This window comes from Pongo pygmaeus, chromosome 18, assembly GCF_028885625.2.
Source record: "Pongo pygmaeus isolate AG05252 chromosome 18, NHGRI_mPonPyg2-v2.0_pri, whole genome shotgun sequence".
Taxonomy (NCBI): Eukaryota; Metazoa; Chordata; class Mammalia; order Primates; family Hominidae; genus Pongo; species Pongo pygmaeus.
Window position 1 is genome coordinate 66,465,108 of NC_072391.2, and position 20,483 is coordinate 66,485,590.

General features: G+C 52.7%; 1 protein-coding gene across 5 annotated transcripts; it reads left to right on the forward strand.

Annotated features, from left to right (window-relative positions):
- The first annotated feature begins 2,028 nt into the window (after positions 1 to 2,028).
- HAS3 (hyaluronan synthase 3) lies at positions 2,029 to 20,272 on the forward strand. 5 transcript variants are annotated; one of them, XM_054454122.2, is made up of 5 exons: positions 2,029 to 2,289; positions 8,336 to 8,441; positions 11,992 to 12,627; positions 16,074 to 16,175; positions 16,971 to 20,272. In XM_054454122.2, the coding sequence occupies exons 3-5, from the start codon at positions 11,992 to 11,994 to the stop codon at positions 17,892 to 17,894; spliced, it is 1,662 nt and encodes a 553-aa protein (XP_054310097.1). In that variant the 5' UTR covers positions 2,029 to 2,289; positions 8,336 to 8,441; the 3' UTR covers positions 17,895 to 20,272. The 5 variants fall into 5 exon arrangements, with proteins under 5 accessions (XP_054310097.1, XP_063510549.1, XP_054310096.1 ...); XM_063654479.1 differs by having other exon boundaries at positions 8,339 to 8,441; XM_054454123.1 differs by lacking the exons at positions 2,029 to 2,289; positions 8,336 to 8,441 and adding exons at positions 8,878 to 8,960; positions 9,198 to 9,341.
- Positions 20,273 to 20,483: the final 211 nt, after the last annotated feature.

Sequence of the window (20,483 nt, forward strand, 5' to 3'; positions counted from 1 at the left end):
AGCTACTCAGTAGGCTGAGGCAGAGAATTGCTTGAACCCAGGAGGGAGAGGTTGCAGTGAGCCAAGATAAGGCCACTGCACTCCAGCCTGGGTGACAGAGCAAGACTCTGTCTCCAAAAAAAAAAAAAAGAGCCAAACAAATTCGGAACAAGCTTACCTTAAGTGTAGATGGGGATTGTGTTCCACCACTCTGGGAAAGAGTGTGCACTTGTGTGTCCATTTTGTGTCACATAACTGTACACGTGTGTGGTGCAAACACTTGCGTGGGAGTAGGCTTACAATGCGCACAGGAGAGAACCCTCCCTGGGACTTCCCTGGGTGGGAGGACATTGCTGCTGACATCACCAGGCTTGGAAATCCCTTCTTCAGGGAAAAGCCTCCTCCTAGGGGAATCCTAGAGCCGTATTTAGCATGTGCCTCCCCCTCTTGCCCAGGACCACTGTGGTCCTCGATGAGGAGGTGAGTGTGGACTGCCCCAGCTGGGGTGTGCCAGCCAAGCCATGTGCCTTTTTATAATTCCCTCAAAGGTGCCCAAAGAGCTGGCATAGCTCTGCAGACTCCGCCTTTCCCTGCTACATTCTCTCAAAGGAACAGTGGGAGGAATTTACATAAAGGAAATCACTCCGGTTTTGGTTACCACTAATCCTAAATCCTGGCCCTCCCACTTTATTTACTGCTTTCATTATAAACTGAGGTTGTGAAACCTTTTTCACATGAATCCATGTATGATAGAGACTGCACCCCACCCTGCCCCGGCTTATAAGGAAATCCTGCCGGGCGCGGTGGCTCATGCCTGTAATCCCAGCACTTTGGGAGGCCGAGGCGGGAGGATCACGAGGTCAGGAGATCGAGACCACGGTGAAACCCTGTCTCTACTAAAAATACAAAAAATTAGCTGGGCGTGGTGGTGGGCGCCTGTAGTCCAAGCTACTCAGGAGGCTGAGGCAGGAGAATGGCGTGAACCCGGGAGGCAGAGTTTGCAGTGAGCCGAGATGGCGCCACTGCACTCCAGCCTGGGAGACAGAGCAAGACTCCGTCTCAAAAGAAAAAAAAAAAAAAGGAAATCCTGTGAACTCAGAATTTATCTGCATTTTTTTTTACAACATGGGGTCTCTCTATGTTGTCCAGGCTGATCTCAAACTCCTGGACTCAGGCAATCCTCCCACTTCAGCCTCCTGAGTAGCTGGGATGACAGGCACATGGCACTGTGCCTGGCCTTAAAATACCTTTTTATTACAAAATTGTTTTACTTATTAATAGAAATTTCAGAGAAAAAAAAATCCATTGTTCTACCACTTGATTTTAATATCAAACCTATTAATATATTATCAAACCTGATTTATTTATTTATTTATTTTTTAGTTTCGCTCTTGTTGCCCAGACTGGAGTGCAGTGGCACAATCTCGGCTCACCACAACCTCCGTCTCCCAGGTTCAAGAGATTCTCCTGCCTCAGCCTCCAGAGTAGCTGGGATTACAGGCATGCGCCACCATGCCCAGCTAATTTTTTATTTTTATTAGAGACAGGGTTTCTCCATGTTGGTCAGGCTGGTCTCGAACTTCCGACCTCAGGTGATCTGCCTGCCTCTGCCTCCCAAAGTGGGATTACAGGTGTGAGCCACTGCGCCCAGACTGAACCTGATCTTTTTTTTTTTTTTTTTGAGACAGAGTCTCGCCCTGTCGCCCAGGCTGGAGTGCAATGGCGCAATCTCGGCTCACTGCAAGCTCCGCCTCCCGGGTTCATGCCATTCTCCTGCCTCAGCCTCCCGAGTAGCTGGGAATACAGGCGCCCGCCACTACGCCCGGCTAATTTTTTGTATATTTAGTAGAGACGGGGTTTCACCATGTTAGCCAGGATGGTCTCGATCTCCTGACCTCGTGATCCACCCGCCTCAGCCTCCCAAAGTGCTGGGATTACAGGCGTGAGCCACCGTGCCTGGCCAAACCTGATCTTAATGATCAAATCTGACCTTGATATTTGGGTGAACTTCTCACCTGCCTTTAATTCATTTTTTTTTTAGATGGTGTCTTGCTCTGTCGCCAGGTTGGAGCGCAGTGGCACGATCTCAGCTCACTGCAACCTCTGCCTCCCGGGTTCAAGCGATTCTACTGCCTCAGCCTCCCGAGTAGCTGGGACTACAGGTGCACACCACCATGCCCAGCTAATTTTTGTATTTTTAGTAGAGGTGGGGTTTCACCATATTGGCCAGGATGATCTGGATCTGCTGACCTCATGACCGCGCCCAGCCTAATTCATACGATTTTAAAGAAAACAACAACATAAATGCAGGTATGCATACATAACAATTGTGTCTCCTGTTCATTACTTAACACTGCATCATAGGTGTCTGGAGTATTCCTCCATTGTCCTCATGAATATGTTTTTTAGTAGCTGCACAATATTCCACTAAAAAGATAGATAAGTGTTGAAAATTGCCTTCTGGGTTTTTTGTTTTTTTTTTCTACACTCACCTAGGGGAAGGAAAGAAAAGAAAGATGGCTGGGAAGAGCTTTTTCTGTTTAGGATTCTGAGAAAAGCATCTCCAGGTCTGATTTGATATTCGGTTATCGGTCTAGTGTGCCCCTCCTAATCCTGACCTTCAAGCCAGCATAAAAGAACCTGGCCCCTTAGCAGGGGCTGACCGCTTTGCCTCCAGCAGAGCAGAGGCCCCTTAATTTGAAATGAAACGATTCTTCCATCAAAGGAGAGAGAGACTGGAGTTAAAATCGAACCATTCTAACGGCAGCACAGGAAAGTCCTTAAGCCTGCTTCTTCAAACATAGCACCTGGAAATGGTCCTGATTACATAGTGCTTGTCAGTAAGAGGGGAAAGTTATGAAAGAATAACTTTGTTTGGTGGTAGCTGCCTTGCTGTAGTCAAGGCACACACTTTCCACTTTGAATTATGTATTAACTAGCATTGCAGCTGAAGCCGCCTTGAAGAGAAAGCCCTGTTTGGGCAGCTGTGGGAACATAACCTGCTACGATTCAGGAGCCATTTTCAGTTCGCCCTCCTTAGCTTCAAGAGGTTTTCATGGTGGTCAGCCCAGGGAAAGTGAATGGGGATGAAACTTGGAGGGTTGGAGGCAGCCTGGGTAGCTTGGCTGCCATCCTCCATTCTGTTTTGCTTTGCTGGAAGTGATGGGCTGGATGCCAGGGAGGAGCAGTGAAGCGTAAGGGCAGAGGGTGAGGGGGCAGCCTATAGAGCTCGGATGCCCCTCCTCCCGCCTCCCCTGCTCAAGCCACTCACTAGGAGACAGCGGAGCAGAACAGTGGGACGATGGAGCACCTGGGTCCTGGCAAGGTTGCTCTGCAGCTTCCGGCACTGGTGATGACAAAGAGGTTACGAGTGCAGGATATTTGAGCATTTCGTGAGTTTGGATTTGAAATTTCATTGAAAGGTGAAATCTTTGTGGAACTGTCAGCTTCAGTTACCTCCAACCTGCCAAAGCTTTGAGAAAGGCCCCTTGAACTCTCCGCACTGTCGAGTACTTTTCTCTTGGTTATGCCTCCAGTGTTGGAGGATTATTCCTGGCGTGCAAGGCACTCATTTAGGATTACTCCTTGTCACTGCCTGCGCTTACCTCCACCTCCAGAAGGCAGCACCCACACTTCTCATCGCGGCTTCTCCTCAGCCTTTTATTGTTCCATCTGCCTCCTAACAGATCTCCCATACCCCATTCCTAGTCCTTACCCCAAAATGCTGCCAGCCCAACCTTCCCCAAACAGTACTTGCAATCTACTCTTATCTTGCTCAAACATGTTCGGTAATTCTCCATAACCTACTGGATACAATTCAAACTCCTTATTTGGTCACTCCAGGTCCTCCGCTCCGGCCCTAGCATCCTCCTCCTCACAGCAGCTAGAGGGTAACAGGCACTTCCTACACAGCAGGCCCTGCTGGAACAGGCCCTGCTGGAAGCTCATTTATTTTTTTTTTTATTTTTTATTTTGAGGCAAAGTCTTACTCTGTCACCCAGGCTGGAGTGCAGTGGTACGATCTCAGCTCAGTGCAACCTCCGCCTCCCGGGTTCAAGGGATTCTCGTGCCTTAGCCTCTTGAATAGCTGGGATTACAGGCATGTGCCACCACGCTTGGCTAATTTTTGTGTTTCTGGTAGAGACGGGTTTCACCATGTTGGGCAGGCTGGTGGAACTTTAGTGTAGATTTCTTCTTCCACCCTGGGCTCTCTTGGCCGTCCTCTAAACACATGTCCCCCATTCCTACACCTGGCTTTGTACTTAAGCCATCCTTCCTACCTAAAATGTTCTTCCCTTTCTACATAGCAGCTCAGGTTCCCCATGAAACTCTGCCCAGCCAGTTCCAGCTCACAGAGACCTTTCCTGAAATCCTCAAACTCTTCACATTGGATTCTCTCATCAATATTTAATTATAAACTGCCTTGTAGAGTTTATACTTATACTCTTTTTTTTGTTTGTTTTTTGAGACGGGGTCTCGCCCTGTCGCCCAGGCTGGAGTGCAGTGGCTCGATCTTGGCTCACTGCAACCTCCGCTTCCCGGGTTCAAACGATTCTCCTGCCTCAGCCTCCTAAGTAGCTGGGATTACAGGCGCACGCTGCCACACCTGGCTAATTTTTTGTATCTTTAGTGGAAACGGGGTTTCACCATGTTGGCCAGGCTGGTCTTAAACTCCTGACCTCGTGATCCACCTGCCTCGGCTTCCCAAAGTGTTGGAATTACAGGCGTGAGCCACTGTGCCCGGCCTATACTTGTACTCTCAAGCACATTTGTCTTCAAAATGGGTAACGTTCTAGATGGCAGGGACCAGCCCTAGATCTCCAGGTGCCAAAGCACTGTTCTCTACTCAGAGCAGGGCTTCAGCGTTTGTTAAATGAGTGTTGTAAGTGCAGCGTGAATCTTCTACTACTGAGCCAAATAGGAAGGCTTATCCTCTGGAACCTGTGGAAAAGCCAATTCAGCAACATCTGAATTCATGTTTTTAAGTGATTGGGTGTGGAATTAGCCCTATTTCTAAATCCCCAGTGGTAAGCAGAGATAAACTCGAGCTTGATTGTAGCAGCCCCTTAAAGAAACCCCTCCCCACCTCCCCGTGAAGGGATGAATGCAAATAGGACACCACAAACTGGATGCTAATTACAGGCAAATCCTCCCTGGCATAGACTGCCATAAAGGTAAAGACTCTCTTATCTGCCTGATAACACCAGGTCCCTGGCCCTGCAGATCAGAAAAAAAGAGAGTGCTCCCTAGGGCAGGCCATTTAGGGGGCAAAGCCAATTAATTGGTATGGGCAGTGTGTTTGTTGTCCTCATGAGGTTCTATCTGGACCCACTGTTGGTTTAGGAGGTTTTAATGCACTCGTGAGGTTGTGCTGAACCAGCCCCACCACCTGGAAAACTCCGTGGAGCTGGCGGCATGAGAAGGGCAATAAGCCTTGGGACATAGTTGGAGTCTGAGAAACTAACTAGGCATGAGATGGTCCTGGCCCAGCCCCAGGGAGACAAACTTGCACCCAGAGAAGTCATGTTGCTGCTGAGTGAGGACAGAAGGGATCCTTCCAAACTGGCTTCTCCATTCCTTGGGCTTCTAAACAGGTCACTTACAAGCAGCCAGTTGGCTGGATATGACTCAGACACATTATGTCTGGCCTGCGGGGAGTGTGTGTGTGTGTGTGTGTGTGTGTGTGTGTGTGTGTGTGTGTGTATGTGTGTGTGTATGTGTGTGTGTGTGTGTGTGTGTGTGTGTGTGTGTTTCCTTCAACATTTGAATTACCAATGCTTAAAAAAATTAGGAGATTTCACGTACAAAATCTGGATTTCTGGCTTCTCTTGACAACAGAGCACCTGGCACATGAGGCCCTCCCTCCACAGGGAGATGAGCCTCTAAACAGAGTGTTTGCTCTCTACCAGGCTGATGCACTCATTTTTGCCCTTGCCAAGCCCCTGCTTATTTTCTCTGATGTTGCAGATTGCAAATCTGGGAAGGAGGAAGGATCAGAGATATCCTCGTCTGCAGCAACTCCAGGGGTCTGTGATGCCTCTGGGTGTGCAGGAGGTAGCCCAGGGCTCCGGGGTTCATAATGCAAGAGAGACAAGACATTTTTCTTTCTTTCTTTCTTTTGGATGGAGTTTCCCTCTTGTTGCCTAGGCTGGAATGCAGTGGCACGATCTCGGCTCACTGCAACCTCTGCTTCCTGGGTTCAAGTGATTCTCCTGCCTCAGCCTCCTGGGTAGCTGGGATTACAGGCGCCTGCCACCACGCCCGGATAATTTTTTGTATTTTTAGTAGAGATGGGGTTTCACCATGTTGGCCAGGCTGGTCTCGAACTCCCAAACTCAGGTGATCCACCCGCCTCAGCCTCCCAAAGTGCTGGGATTACAGGTATGAGCCACCACACCCAGCCAGGCAGTTTTCTTTTATTCAAACACTGATCCTTGAACTTGCTGTCACTGAGTGCTCTAGAGGGATGGCCATGTAGAACCCATGGCATGGGCAAAGGATGCTGCTGTCTGGTTAACTAACACTTACTGAGCGCTTACCCTTAGCCAATCTCTTCAAACTTCCTATCAGTCCACCTAGCAATCCCATCTCTGGGATGAAGACACTGGGGCTTACTGGCAGACTCCAGAGTCCTCCCCTCCACCAACCTAAGGCTTCTTCTCCATCTTTGTGTAAGTAGGAATGGCTCTGGTAGGGCCCCTCAGGCCATCTGAAGTTCAAAACACATTGGCAGCTGGGCTGGATAGCATGCCTATAGGACTAGCTCCTAGGGAGGCTGAGGTGGAAGGGCTGCTGGAGTCCAGGAATTTGTTTTTGAGACAGGGTCTTGTTCTGTCACCCAGGCTGGCGTGTAGTGGTTTGATCATAGCTCACTGCTGTCTTGACCTCCTGGGCTCAAGCAATTCTCCTGCCTCAGCCTCCCTAGTAGCTGGGACTACAGGCGCACTCCACCATGCCTGGCTAATGTTTTTTTTCTTTTCTTTTCTTTTTCTTTTTTTTTATTTTTATTTTTTGAGATGGAGTCTCACTCTGTCGCCCAGGCTGGAGTGCAGTGGCACAGTCTTGGCCCACTGCAACCTCCGTTTCCTGGGTTTAAGCGATTCTTCTGCCTCAACCTTCCCAGTGACTGGGACTACAGGCACGTGCCACCATGCCTGGCTAATTTTTGTATTTTTTAGTAGAGATAGGGTTTCACCATATTAGCCAGGCTGGTCTCTAACTTCTGACCTCGTGATCCGCCCACCTCGGCCTCCTAGAGTGTTGGGATTACAGGCGCGAGCCTGCACCCGGCCCTGGCTAATTTTTTAATTTTAATTTTTGTAGAGACGGGGGAAGTCTCGCTTTGTTGCCCAAGCTGGTCTTGAACTCCTGGCCTCAAGCGATCCTCCATCTTCAGCCTCCCAAAGTGCTGGGACTACAGGTGTGAGCCACTGTGCCTGGCCAATAATGTAAGATGGGATTGTGTGGAGTAGGTGTGCCTGGGGTCTTTGCTTGCCTGCGGGGCCTGAGGTGTGAGCTCTGCGGCCCAGACTGAGCAATGGTGGGCAGGCAAGTCCCTGAGCCCCTAAAACTTCCGAGAGGAGAAGTTTATAGACTGCAGCTCAGGTGCCTATAAATTTGTTGCAGCTTGGGAAGAAGTGATAGAAATTATATCAGGTGTATTTGGAAAACAGGTAAACTCTGTTTTTGTTTTTTTTTTTGAGACGGAGTCTCGCTCTGCTGCCCAAGCTGGAGTGCAGTGGTGCGATTTCAGCTCACTGCAACCTCCACCTCCGGGGTTCAAGTGATTCTCCTGCCTCAGCCTCCCGAGTAGCTGGGATTATAGGCATGGTGCCCGTAATGGCGAAAGTGCTGAGATTATAGGCTTGAGCCACGGCGCCCGGCCACTCATTTTTTAAAAACTAGTTATTAATTATAATTTATCTTCAAGTTTTCCTGAGCTGTAAAAACTCAGCGCCTTCAGCTGGTTCTAAACTTCTTGTCTCTGCTAGCAACTCTCCCCCCTCCTCCATCTCACCTCACCCCAGCGCACCCCAACTCACTTCATCTCACTTTACTCGAGTCTAGCACCATCTCTTAGGGACCTGAAAACTACTGGCGATGAGGTCAGTTGGGAATTTAGGAGATCATGGATGTCGGAAATAAAGGTGTGAAAAAGAAGAGGAGGAATTGTTTTGGCTTTAAGACACCGGAACCTCCAAGGTTCCTACAAAACCATTTGCAGCTTTTGCAAACCGCCTTAAAGTCATCAGCGCCCCACTGCGGAATTCAAAGCTAAGCTGTCACAATTGTTAACACCTTCTTTGACCAGCCTTTTTACATTTGACAATTCTCTTCTGCGCCTCTTTCTTGCCAGCAGGAAGGTTTTGCTGCCTTGGCTTTAGGGAGCCCCCTAGACAGCGAACTGCCCCTTCGCGTGCAGAAGTCGGGGAAGAGTGCTCTCAGCTCGCCTTCCTTGCAGGGTGAGTAGGTTTTGCGGGTTAGAGAGCGGGGCGTGGGGGCGGGGAGGGAGAGTAACAATTTTGGAAGTCCCTGCGTGGTATCTAGAAAGTTAACGACGCTTCAGGTTCTAGGTTGAGCCCAATGACCGTCTCGCCTTGGCAGCTGGTCCCAGGGCGATTGCGGAGCCGCGCGGCCTTCGGCCCCACTCGGGGGACCCAGCTTCGGAGAGGGCGCAGGGGCTGCGAGTCTTGCGAGCCGGAGCCGCGTCCACCCGGGACTAGGCGTCCCTGCCGAGCGGTGGCTCCTGGCGCTCCCTGGGACCGCGCGGGGTCGGGGGTGCGCCCTCGGGGGCCCTCCCACTCTGGTCAACTTTCCCGGCCCCAGGGCCGGGGGAGGTGCCTCTCCTGGCGGGCACGCGCCGGGTACTTAAGGGCGGCTCGGCTGGGCAGGCGGCAGTCGGAGCGCGCGGCGGCGCGGGAGGAGGGGCATGGAGCCGCCACGGGCCTGCTGAGCTCCGGAGCGCGGCAGCCGGCGGCACGGTGAGCGCGGGCCGGCCGGCACCCAGGAGGGGCGGGCCGCGCGGGGCTGCGCCGAGGCCGGGGCGCGCCGGGCGGCAGGGGTGCCTCTCGCCGAGCTCCCAGCCCTGAGGGCGCCGCGTCCGGCGCGGGGAGGCGGGTTGGGGGCGGCGGCAGCCCCGGGCTTCCCGGCGGCCGTTCCTGCAGCCCCCTCCCCACTGACCCCTCCTCCCTTTCTTCCTGCATCCTCTCCTCCTCCAGCCTCGCCTCCCTCCTCCCCGGCGGCTCCTGTTTTGTGAATGAATTAGGAGGCGGACGCCGGTGCGGGGCTCCAGGCTGGTTGGGGTACCCCTCCCCCGCACCTTCTACGACCTCCCGGGGGTTCGCACCTGTCCGGGCACCAAGGTACCAGGCGCCCACGTTCCTGCGGGTTGGCCGGGCCGCGGCAGCACGTGTCCGGGGGAGTGGGCTCCCCTCCCCTGGCCGGCCTGGAGGGGCCCGGAGGGCGGCCGGGCACAAGAGGAGGAGCCCCGCTGGGCGCACAAGTTTCCATGCCGTTGCGTGTGGCCCTGTCGCGGGGCGCACCTGTCAGCGGGAGAGACGCTGCACACCAGCAGCCCCTCAAAGTTTCGGAGGCTTGATGGAGAAGCGTGCGTCCTTGACTGGGGGTTCTCCTTCCGTAGTCCTGGGAGCCGGACTTGAGAGCGCCCCCAACCTTGTGCCCTTGAAAGCCGAGTGCGCGTTAGTTTGCCTGGGCTGGGCCCCCGTGGATGAGCGAAGGGCATGAGGAGAAGGCGGTCCAGGCTGTAGGATCACCCCACAGCCTCTGCCGGCTTGGGGTGACACAGTCCCCCGCCCCAGGTCTGGGCAGGAGAACCTCGACCACAGCCTGCACCAGCGCCTGATTGCACGTGGGGTATCTGATTGAGGGACATTTTGGGGGCCTCTATTTGGGGGTGGGGGTAGTAACCTGGGTAATGCCTCTAATTCCTGCGGGGGAAGGGTCCCGCCCAGGGAAGGAGAGGGCCGGCGACACCGGGGATGCGCCTTTGTCTACAGGCACACTTTGCCAAGGTAGCTGGGGTTCCGGGAAGAGCAGGGCCTGGTCCGACTGGGATTCCTTGGGTTTTCCGTTCCTTCCCGGTTGGGTCGTGGGAAACCGGCACGTGGGTGTGGCCGGCGCTGCCTTTGCCAAGAGGCGAGGCTCGAGCGGGGATGAGAAGCGTGGCGAGTGCGTTCGCGGCTGCTTTGACCTGGTGGGCGCCGCCTCCGGCACTGCACCGAGGCGGGGCGCCAGCGCCCAGGTGGCCGGGCTGGCCTTGGCGCCCCCTTCCCCTACCCAGAGCGCAGGCAGGCAGGGGGGTCCCGCCGCGCCCCTTCAGCATGTAAGCTCCGGAGGGGAATGGGGGCGCTCCTGGGCCGCAGGCGCGAGCTGTAGGGTGGAAACAGGGAGGGCTGGGAGTCCTGTGAAGGAAGCACACGGCAGGCTCCCCGGGACGGTGGGGCAGAGTGCCCGGAGGCCGCGCTTCCCGGAGAGGCTAGGCTGCCAGCAGCTCTTTCCTGGCCAACGCTGCTGGAAGGCTGCTAGTGCCAGAGTCTCAGGTCGATTTAGGCAGTGACTGCGTGTTCTTCGCCCCTTCTATGTGAGAGGCGTCCCGACAGGAAAGTGTGTTTGTTTTGGGGGCTCTGTTTCCTGAGACCTAGAGTTGGAGCAAGCTTGGAAGTGAGGCATCATTGTCTGTAGACCTCAGTGAACATGGGGTTCTCTAGATCAGGCAGGTGGCAGAGAGGAGATAGTGTGGGTCAGAATGGGAAGGCCGGCAGCCATCCTTGTCACCTCTTCTTTCCTCTCCCTCACATCCCCCTCCCCACCTGCTCTGGAGGAAACCACAGTCAGCCTCACCACTAGGGTAGCTCTTCGGGCCGGAAGTGTTTCCATTTTTAGGGAAATGACTTACCTGAGACATGAGGCAGGAATCCGTTAGAACTCCCATTGTACTATGGGGAGACCAAGTCTCAGAGAACTGGGGCAAGGTCAGGCAGCCAGGAGGCAGAAGTGCTGTCTTAAACCCAATTCTCTAGTGCCAAGTCCTGGGCTCTTCTTATAAAATACAGCTGTTTCCAACAGGGCAGATGTTAGGAGCCCTGACTTAGTTGCAAATGGAAACCAGGCATTGTTTCCAGGAGTGGCTAGGCAGGGCGACGTGCACAGAGACGCATGCTGCACGGGCACTAGGACCAAGCGGATGGGATGCCCAGGCAGCCACCGTGGAGGCTGCTGCAGTGGTGGCTGCAGTTCCCTGTGCGCTCTTCAGCCCTGGGCTCTAGGAGGCTGTCCACTCACCAGCTTGCATTTCCGGGTCTGCCTCTCCCCCTGCTTTCCGTTTCTTTCCTGCCTCTCAAGTAAAAGGTGAGAAAGTGGAGGACACAGGGAAAGTTTCTCTGACTAATAACTGTCTTGAGAAAGGGAAGCTGCTGTTTTTTCCCAATGCCCCTTTGTTTGCTGTTTCTTTTGCTCCTGCACTTTCTTCTTGGTGGCTGCACTTTACTGGTGAATATCCCCTCCAGGAGTGGGTGCAGGGTAGGGGGAAGCTCTTAAGCCACTGGCTGCCTCCCTGGCCCTCAGGTGCCCAGAGCTGCCTCAGGCTCACCCCCTTGAAGCTTACTTCTTCAGTGCTTTGGGCCAGGTAGAGCCCAGTTCTGCCACCCACCAGCCAGCTGTCACGTGACCCTCTGGGCCTTGGCTTGTCTACCCCAGTGCCACACTAAGGGCTTTGTATGTGTCACCCATTTAACCCTCAAAGATGCCTTGAGGTTAGTCCTGCAACCCACATTTTACAGATGACGTGACTAAGGGGGCACAGACATCAAGTGGGAGAGCTGGGATCTGAACCCCAGTAGTCTGGCTTCTGAGTCTACCAAGTCTTATGCTCAGTAAGCGGTAATGGTTTTGATTAGTGGGTCATGTCCACTAGTAACAGAGAACGCCCATGCTCCCACGGACTGGAAATGCTGCCTCCTGCCTGACCCTCCATCTCCTGCCTTCTCTTGCCAGATGCCGGTGCAGCTGACGACAGCCCTGCGTGTGGTGGGCACCAGCCTGTTTGCCCTGGCAGTGCTGGGTGGCATCCTGGCAGCCTATGTGACGGGCTACCAGTTCATCCACACGGAAAAGCACTACCTGTCCTTCGGCCTGTACGGCGCCATCCTGGGCCTGCACCTGCTCATTCAGAGCCTGTTTGCCTTCCTGGAGCACCGGCGCATGCGGCGTGCTGGCCAGGTCCTGAAGCTGCCCTCCCCGCGGCGGGGCTCGGTGGCCCTGTGCATTGCCGCATACCAGGAGGACCCTGACTACTTGCGCAAGTGCCTGCGCTCGGCCCAGCGCATCTCCTTCCCTGACCTCAAGGTGGTCATGGTGGTGGATGGCAACCGCCAGGAGGACGCCTACATGCTGGATATCTTCCATGAGGTGCTGGGCGGCACCGAGCAGGCCGGCTTCTTTGTTTGGCGCAGCAACTTCCATGAAGCAGGCGAGGGTGAGACGGAGGCCAGCCTGCAGGAGGGCATGGACCGTGTGCGGGACGTGGTGCGGGCCAGCACCTTCTCGTGCATCATGCAGAAGTGGGGAGGCAAGCGCGAGGTCATGTACACGGCCTTCAAGGCCCTCGGCGATTCGGTGGACTACATCCAGGTAAGGGCGTCTCCCTAGGAGCATGTGTACATGGGGATGAGTCTGGACGGCCTGGCAAACTCTCCGCCAAGAATCTGAGGTCCGGTCTAGGTCCCTTGGGTTGTGCACACACCTCTGCACTTAAGAAGGCAACAAGGTGGCCGGGTGTGGTGGCTCACGCCTGTAATCCCAGCACTTTGGGAGGCCGAGGCAGGTGGATCACCAGGTCAGGAGATCGAGACCATCCTGGCTAACACGGGGAAACCCCGTCTCTACTAAAAATACAAAAAATTAGCCGGGCGTGGTGGTGGGTGCCTGTAGTCCCAGCTACTCGGGAGGCTGAGGCAGGAGAATGGCTCCCGGGGAATAAGGCATGAGCCACCACACCCGGCCTTATTATTATTATTTTTTAAAGACAAAGGGTCTCACTATGTTGCCCAGGCTGGAGTGCAATGGCTATTTAAAGGCATGATCAATATGCACTATAGCCTCGAACTCCTGGCCTTGGGCAGTCCTCCTACCTCATCCTCCCTAGTAGCCGCGATTACAGGCACATGCGCCACTGCACCCAGCTCCATGTTAGTCCTTTTAATCCTCTTAACACTCCCAGGGAGAAGTACTATTATCTCCACTCATAGAAGGTGAAAGCAAAGCACAGAGAAGCTAAGTAACTTGCCTAATGTCCCACTGCTAGTAGGGTGCAGAGCTGGGATTTGCGCTCAGGCCGTCTGTCTCAAGTCTTCTCTTACCTGTGATGCAGGCACTGCCTCAGCAATGGCAATGTGGGGCTGAACCTCTTCATAAGAAAGCGTGGTGAAGAGCAAAAGAAACCATCCTCAAAAACACTCAAAATATTCTAGTTATGGCCAAAAAGTCCCATTCTTCCTAGTGTCGAAGTCATGTCTGGGAGGTGAGAGACACAGGTGCGAACGACTAGCTTCATTTTGTAGGAGCATCGGCAGGGGCAGGACCCTGATTAAACCCTGCCCGGCTTTGGTCAAAGCAATCACTGACATAAGCCTGGAAATTGTATTAGGTTGATATGGTTTCCATCTTCAAATAAAAAAAACTCAAGAGTTGAAAAGATTAAAGACCACATCTTTCAGTACAAAGTAGAAATCCTAGGACCCTGGATTTCTAGGCCAGGATTTTTTTTTTTTTTTTTTTTTGAGACCGTTTTACTCTGTCGCCCAGGCTGGAGTGCAGTGGCACAATCTCGGCTCACTGCAACCTCTGCCTCCCAAGTTTAAGTGATTCTCCTGCCTCAGCCTCCTGAGTAGAGTAGCTGGGATTACAGGCGTGCACCACAACACCCAGCTACTTTTTGTATTTTTAGTTAGGGACAGGGTTTCTCCATGTTGGTCAGGCTGGTCTTGAACTCCTGACCTCAGCTGACCCACCCACCTTGGCCTCCCAAAGTGCTAGGATTACAGGCGTGAGCCACCGCGCCTGGCCTAGGCCAGGATTCTTGATGGCATCCACGCTGCCTCTCTTCCTGACTCTGTTCTCTGACCTCCACGCCTGCCAGAGCAGGGTGCTGCCCATCACTTGATCAGTGCTTGAAGGCGCAGTGGCTGTGCTGCCAGCCCACCTGTGTACCAACTCAGTCTGCTGACAGCATTTTGAGTCCTCTAATACGATTTAAGTTTTCTCTGGTGTACCCACCTAAAATTAGCTCACTCAGATTGCGTGTCTGGCTTTTTTTGACAGTTGTCTCTGCATGAGGGTTGATGTTTATCTTTTTCTGGCTTCCTAGGCCCAGGACCTCCTCAGTCATGGAGGGAGTGAGGAGAGCTTAGCAGGCTGTTTGACTGCAGTTCACTTGGGGTCGTGGGACCTTGTGAAACTTTCCTGGGGACCCAAATGCTTAGGGAAAAGCCCTTGAGCCCTGGCACAGGCTCAAGCCACAGTGACTTTGTCATCTATTCCCTTCAAGCATAGGATCTCACCCCCACCCCACCCTGCCGTCTCCCTTTCCTGGCCATCTGGGTTCTGGTGGATCAGCAAACAGGCTCACACACCTGAGCTGTCTCTTTACGGCCCTGGGATCACTACATAAAGTCGCCCTGGGCCAGAGCCAGTGAGCGCTTGCTGGATCTCAGCCTGTCTTCTAACCGCCTGCTGTGGAGGTGTCTCTCCCTCCTAGGCAGAACTCTGCCCCAGCCAGTGGGGAAACCCAGGCAGCACGAGAGCTCTTCTTCCCCTAACCTTGCTCAGTTAGAAAGACATCCCTGGACTGAAGGAAGCAAAGCAGCATATAAAAAATGGGCTAGGGCAGGGGCAGGGAGGAGCAGTGAGACCAACAGCAACAGCAGCAGTGCTGGGAGTCTTGGCCTGTAAGTGGAGGAGGCTCTGCAAGTCTGGCGGGGAGATGGGAAGAAGCACATATGAGGGACTCAGCCTGGTGCTGAGGCTGTTCTGATTCCCCCTTAGCCTTCTACTGCTTATCTGTGGCCACCCTGTCTTCCAACATGGAGAAAGCTGGGTGGGGTTGTGGTGTCAGAGGCAGCCTCCTTTCCTGCAGGAATCTTACTCAGCAACTTTAATACAAGGATCTTAGGCTTCTACAGAACAGGGTTTTGGTTTATCTGTGGATCTCTTCGTTGCTCTCCTAACAGTGACCACAGAGTCAATCAGGTCTGTAAACCAGTTCTCCTGGCCAATGCTTACTGGATTCTTTGTACCACTTCACTCATTTTTTAGAAAACAGAAAAGGAGTCAGCCACTAGGGCAACTAGTGGCCTGGGTTCAACTCATAATGAGACCACCTGTTAGAATCAGGCCATAAGCCTCCCAAGAGCTGGGCAGAGTTGGCCCTGGGGTCTGCTTGGAGGCAGCTGCTACAGCTTCCATGCCTATTCAGAGCAGCATCCAGGGGGAGCCCTCAGCCATACCGTGCCCTGGTCCGAGAGGCTCGGCCAAGGGAGTCTGTTGAGGGTGCAGAGGCCAGCAGCCTTGTTACTGGTCTCACAGAGATGCCTGCAAGTAGGTAGTCTGGTAACCACCAGTGGGCTGCAGGTTGTCCAAGGGGTCAGAGGCTGACGCGGGGACCCCTGTGGTTAACTCTGTGGGGTCACTTAAGGCCATATGTAGCCTGTTAGTCCTGGGCTACCCTACTGTGCCTGCCATCTGATTTCAGTGACATGTTTCCCTTCTGCCGAAGGACCCCAGAGCAATTTTTTGCGTCCAATGCTAAGCATGTCTCTCTTTCCACACCTGGCACCTACTGTCTTCAGGGTTTCTCCCTCTTAGCCTAGTGGCTGTCAAATCTGGTAGCTGAACACTTTTACTAACTTTCATTTTACTTCTGGCACCTTCTGGTAGCGCAGATCTCTTAACTAGAGGCTGGAAGTGCGTCATGTGTGAAGGGGTCATGTCTCTCAGGCAGTGAGCACCCTGGCAGTGGGGTGGGGGGCGGGTGTGCAGGTCTGAGGTCAGAATGGGCTGACAACACACTCCCTCTGCAGGTGTGCGACTCTGACACTGTGCTGGATCCAGCCTGCACCATCGAGATGCTTCGAGTCCTGGAGGAGGATCCCCAAGTAGGGGGAGTCGGGGGAGATGTCCAAGTAAGATGAGACCAGGGATATCTGTGGGGAGGGGTCTGGACTCTTTTTCCTAATCCAATTGGATATGCCTGGGAAATGGGTGTCTTGACTTCCTAGTATCTGGGGGGAGGTTCCTCGCTGGCAGTTTTCACTGACACCAAAGAGCTCGCCCCCCTTGCTGCCCAACCCCTTTCTTGCTCTTCCACATGAGGCGAAGTCACTTAACAGGTATGGAGAAGAGTCTCTACTGCAGGAGGGGTACAGTATTTTGAGGCCATGCATCCTAGAAGGTACTTCCTTTTTGGCCGGTGGTACAGCAAGTAGCTCCAAAGTCAGATCCTTGAGAAGCCCTTGCTCTTAGGAGATGGGCTGAAGAGCTCTGGTCAATACGGTAAGAATAAGGGGCCCAATCTGCCAGAGATACTGAAGCAGCATCCCAGGTCCCCTAGAACTTTCCAACCACAGAAATCTCAGGACAGGTGGTTGTGGTGGTGTTTTGCATTCTTCCCAAGCCCCCTTCTCTGCCACCACCACAGGCTGCCTCCTGAGACTGAAGGTGGCTTTGACTGCTAGTCACTTAGTGGGGAAAATCTCTGCAGATAAGATGACACAGTAGGGAGGCAGAACTGGTGCTGAGGACAGGGATTGCGTGTGGTTGGCTCCTCTGAGCCTCAGGTTTCCCAGCTCCGAAGGAACCGATGGCCAGGAATCTGAGCAGCGGGCCACAGAAGCCATGGTAAGGAGGCCTCGTGGTCTCTGATGTCTGTCCTCCAGACGTGCATCCTTAGGAGGCCCAGCATCTTTATTCCCTTGCAGATCCTCAACAAGTACGACTCATGGATTTCCTTCCTGAGCAGCGTGCGGTACTGGATGGCCTTCAACGTGGAGCGGGCCTGCCAGTCCTACTTTGGTTGTGTGCAGTGTATTAGCGGGCCCTTGGGCATGTACCGCAACAGCCTCCTCCAGCAGTTCCTGGAGGACTGGTACCATCAGAAGTTCCTAGGCAGCAAGTGCAGCTTCGGGGATGACCGGCACCTCACCAACCGAGTCCTGAGCCTTGGCTACCGAACTAAGTATACTGCGCGCTCCAAGTGCCTCACAGAGACCCCCACTAAGTACCTCCGGTGGCTCAACCAGCAAACCCGCTGGAGCAAGTCTTACTTCCGGGAGTGGCTCTACAACTCTCTGTGGTTCCATAAGCACCACCTCTGGATGACCTATGAGTCAGTGGTCACGGGTTTCTTCCCCTTCTTCCTCATTGCCACGGTTATACAGCTTTTCTACCGGGGCCGCATCTGGAACATTCTCCTCTTCCTGCTGACGGTGCAGCTGGTAGGCATTATCAAGGCCACCTATGCCTGCTTCCTTCGGGGCAATGCAGAGATGATCTTCATGTCCCTCTACTCCCTCCTCTATATGTCCAGCCTTCTGCCGGCCAAGATCTTTGCCATTGCTACCATCAACAAGTCTGGCTGGGGCACCTCTGGCCGAAAAACCATTGTGGTGAACTTCATTGGCCTCATCCCTGTGTCCATCTGGGTGGCAGTTCTCCTGGGAGGGCTGGCCTACACAGCTTATTGCCAGGACCTGTTCAGTGAGACGGAGCTAGCCTTCCTTGTCTCCGGGGCTATACTGTATGGCTGCTACTGGGTGGCCCTCCTCATGCTGTATCTGGCCATCATCGCCCGGCGATGTGGGAAGAAGCCAGAGCAGTACAGCTTGGCTTTTGCTGAGGTGTGACATGGCCCCCAAGCAGAGCGGGTAAAGTGCAATGGGTAAGGGAGGGAAGGGGAATGGAAGAGAAAAGACGGGGTGGGAGGGAGGAGGGAGTGCTGTGTTTTAGTCTCTTAATGGTCCAAAGGACAAATCTAAAATGCAAAGAACGGTGATGTAGTATGGCCTGACAGCCCTGTTTAGAGGAGGCAACACTGATCCCCCATGTGCAGGGCTGCAGGGGATTCTGTGTTTTCAGACTGCCTGTCTGCTTGCATCTGCACATAGGCAGTAGCCTCCCCCTGGGCTCCAAAGGGCACTCAGAAGTGTGCTAAACCAAGTAAGTCCCATTCAGTGGCAACTTGTGATAGGTACCTGAGTGACGGCAACCTGCGGAAGGAGGTTCTCCCAGCCCATCTGAACACAATCAGAGGTGGCAGGAGAATTTCTACTGAGCGAGCTGGGCCGGTTAGTGTATGTCACCCCCACCCTACCCCTAAGTAGTCATCAATGCAATAAGATTGCGCCTGAGATACAAGGCCCAGAAGCCTGATCTTTGGGCATCAGAAAACAGGGTCCAGGAATGGTGCTTTATGTGAGATACCCCACTCCACATCAACATTCCAGGGATGAGCCAAACCAGCAGGGAGTTAGCACTGAACTGCTTTTAAAAGTGCACATTAAAAAGGAAAGTTTGCCAGAAGGAACAAAGAGATTGTGGTGGTGCTAAAGGAGGCCATAAGCTATACAGAGGCCTTGGGTGTTCCACCTGGAAATTGCTCAGACGTCTAGATGGGTTCTTAGCTTGTCTGTGATCTCTGCTGGGGAGATAAAAAGATTAAGCCCCAACATGTTCAGAAAAGAAGTGAAGTCTTGGGTATTTTAATCTGTATACTCGAATTCCTCTCAAATTCAGCTCTGATCTGAGGCTAAGACACACTCCTCACTTCACTTTCTTCAAAGCCACATTTTTTGAGGTATCACTGCAGTCACCTCTTCTACCCTCATCATCATGGGTAAGGTTTTCAAGGTGGCAATTGGGGTGGAGCCCCGGCTCTTATAGAAGCTTCAGCAGGAGGCAAGCGTCTTCTCAGCACAACATATGGGAAATATGAGGAGCCTCTGATCAAATTGGCTACAATCTTGGAGCTGCTTGGATGGATTTCTTGGCAGCCGGGTTAGCATGTGTGACTTTCAGGCTACTGTTCTTGACAATCATCTCCAATGGAAAGCTTTTCAGTGTTCCCAAAGTGAACTCTCAAATCCAAAATGGTTATCTTTGAGACCATCCATTCTCCTCAGTGGCTTCTCCAGGGAATTCTTACAGCCAAGTTGTGACAGTCACTGCATTTGCTTGCTTCTTTCCAGAAACCAAACTAGGAGATGAAACTGGTTCCTACATCCTAAGGTTCTTGTTTTCTCTCTCATGCCTCCTGAGGCTGTTTTTGGCTGTTTTCCCTCTGCTGCTTTTGGGGAATGAGGGGAAGCCATTTTCCAGTGACCTGCAATCCAGGCTGTTCTCAGCGTTTGAGTTTAAAACCTGGGATCCTGACTAAGCCTTTGACTTAAGGGTTGCTTGCCTGCCCTCCAAATGTCCTTTCTCAGAGGGGCCAGCTAACCCGTGCAGAACCAGCACTAAGGTGGACAGCAGACGAGAGGGCAAGCCTCTAGTGTACCTAGTGCTTCCTACAAAAACACAAGGTGTGCTCTGAGCCACAGATGGGCAAACCCTGGTGCTTTCCTTCATCTCCCATGAACTCAAGGGTTTTCCAGGTGTAGCTAACAGTTGCCACATCACACAGACCTCGAGTTTCTGTTAAGACTGCTGGTTGACATCAGACCCAACCCATGAAGGCTGGAAGGCAGCAGACATTTGCTAAGGCAGCTGATCCAGGCAATCATTCTGCTGGCCAAGAAGTGAACTATTTTGAGCATTAGAATGGAGGAAATCCGGTCAGCCAAGTGCAGAGTTCAGACTTCGCTAAGGGCTTGATTTTCTTCAGCATTTACTTGAAGATTAACGTAGGATGACAGGCTCTCCTGGCTGTCCTACCATCAGCTCTGCCTTGCAATGTGGTCATCAACTTTCCTCAAATCAAAAACAGGCAGGTACAGGTAGTGGGCTCACAACGTTTGACCTCGACTGGTTTTTCTAAGTTATTTTGTACATTTTTCAGCAGCAAAACCAAACTGGGTCTTCAGCTTTATCCCCATTTCTTGCAAGGGAAGAGCCTTTATACAATTGGACGCATTTTGGTTTTTCCTCATTGAGAATTCAAATCCTCTTTTGTATTGTTTCTACAATAATTTGTAAACATATTTATTTTTACCTGCTTTTTTTTTTTTAATTTTCAGGTCAAGTTTTTTATACTGCACTTATTTGTCAAAATAAAGATTCTCACACATGCTGGTTATCTCGGAACTACTACTTCTTTGTACTTAATGAAAGCTAGCTCTTTATTCCAGTTTCCAAAGAAGGACTTAAAATAGAAAGTTTAGTCAGGTGGGACTCAAGACCTGGGCAATATGTCCATCCTGGTAACTACACCCATGGGGGCTTAACTTTTAGTGTAGAGGGTCTTTGGTGAAATAACTGGCAGATGAATGGGCCCTTGG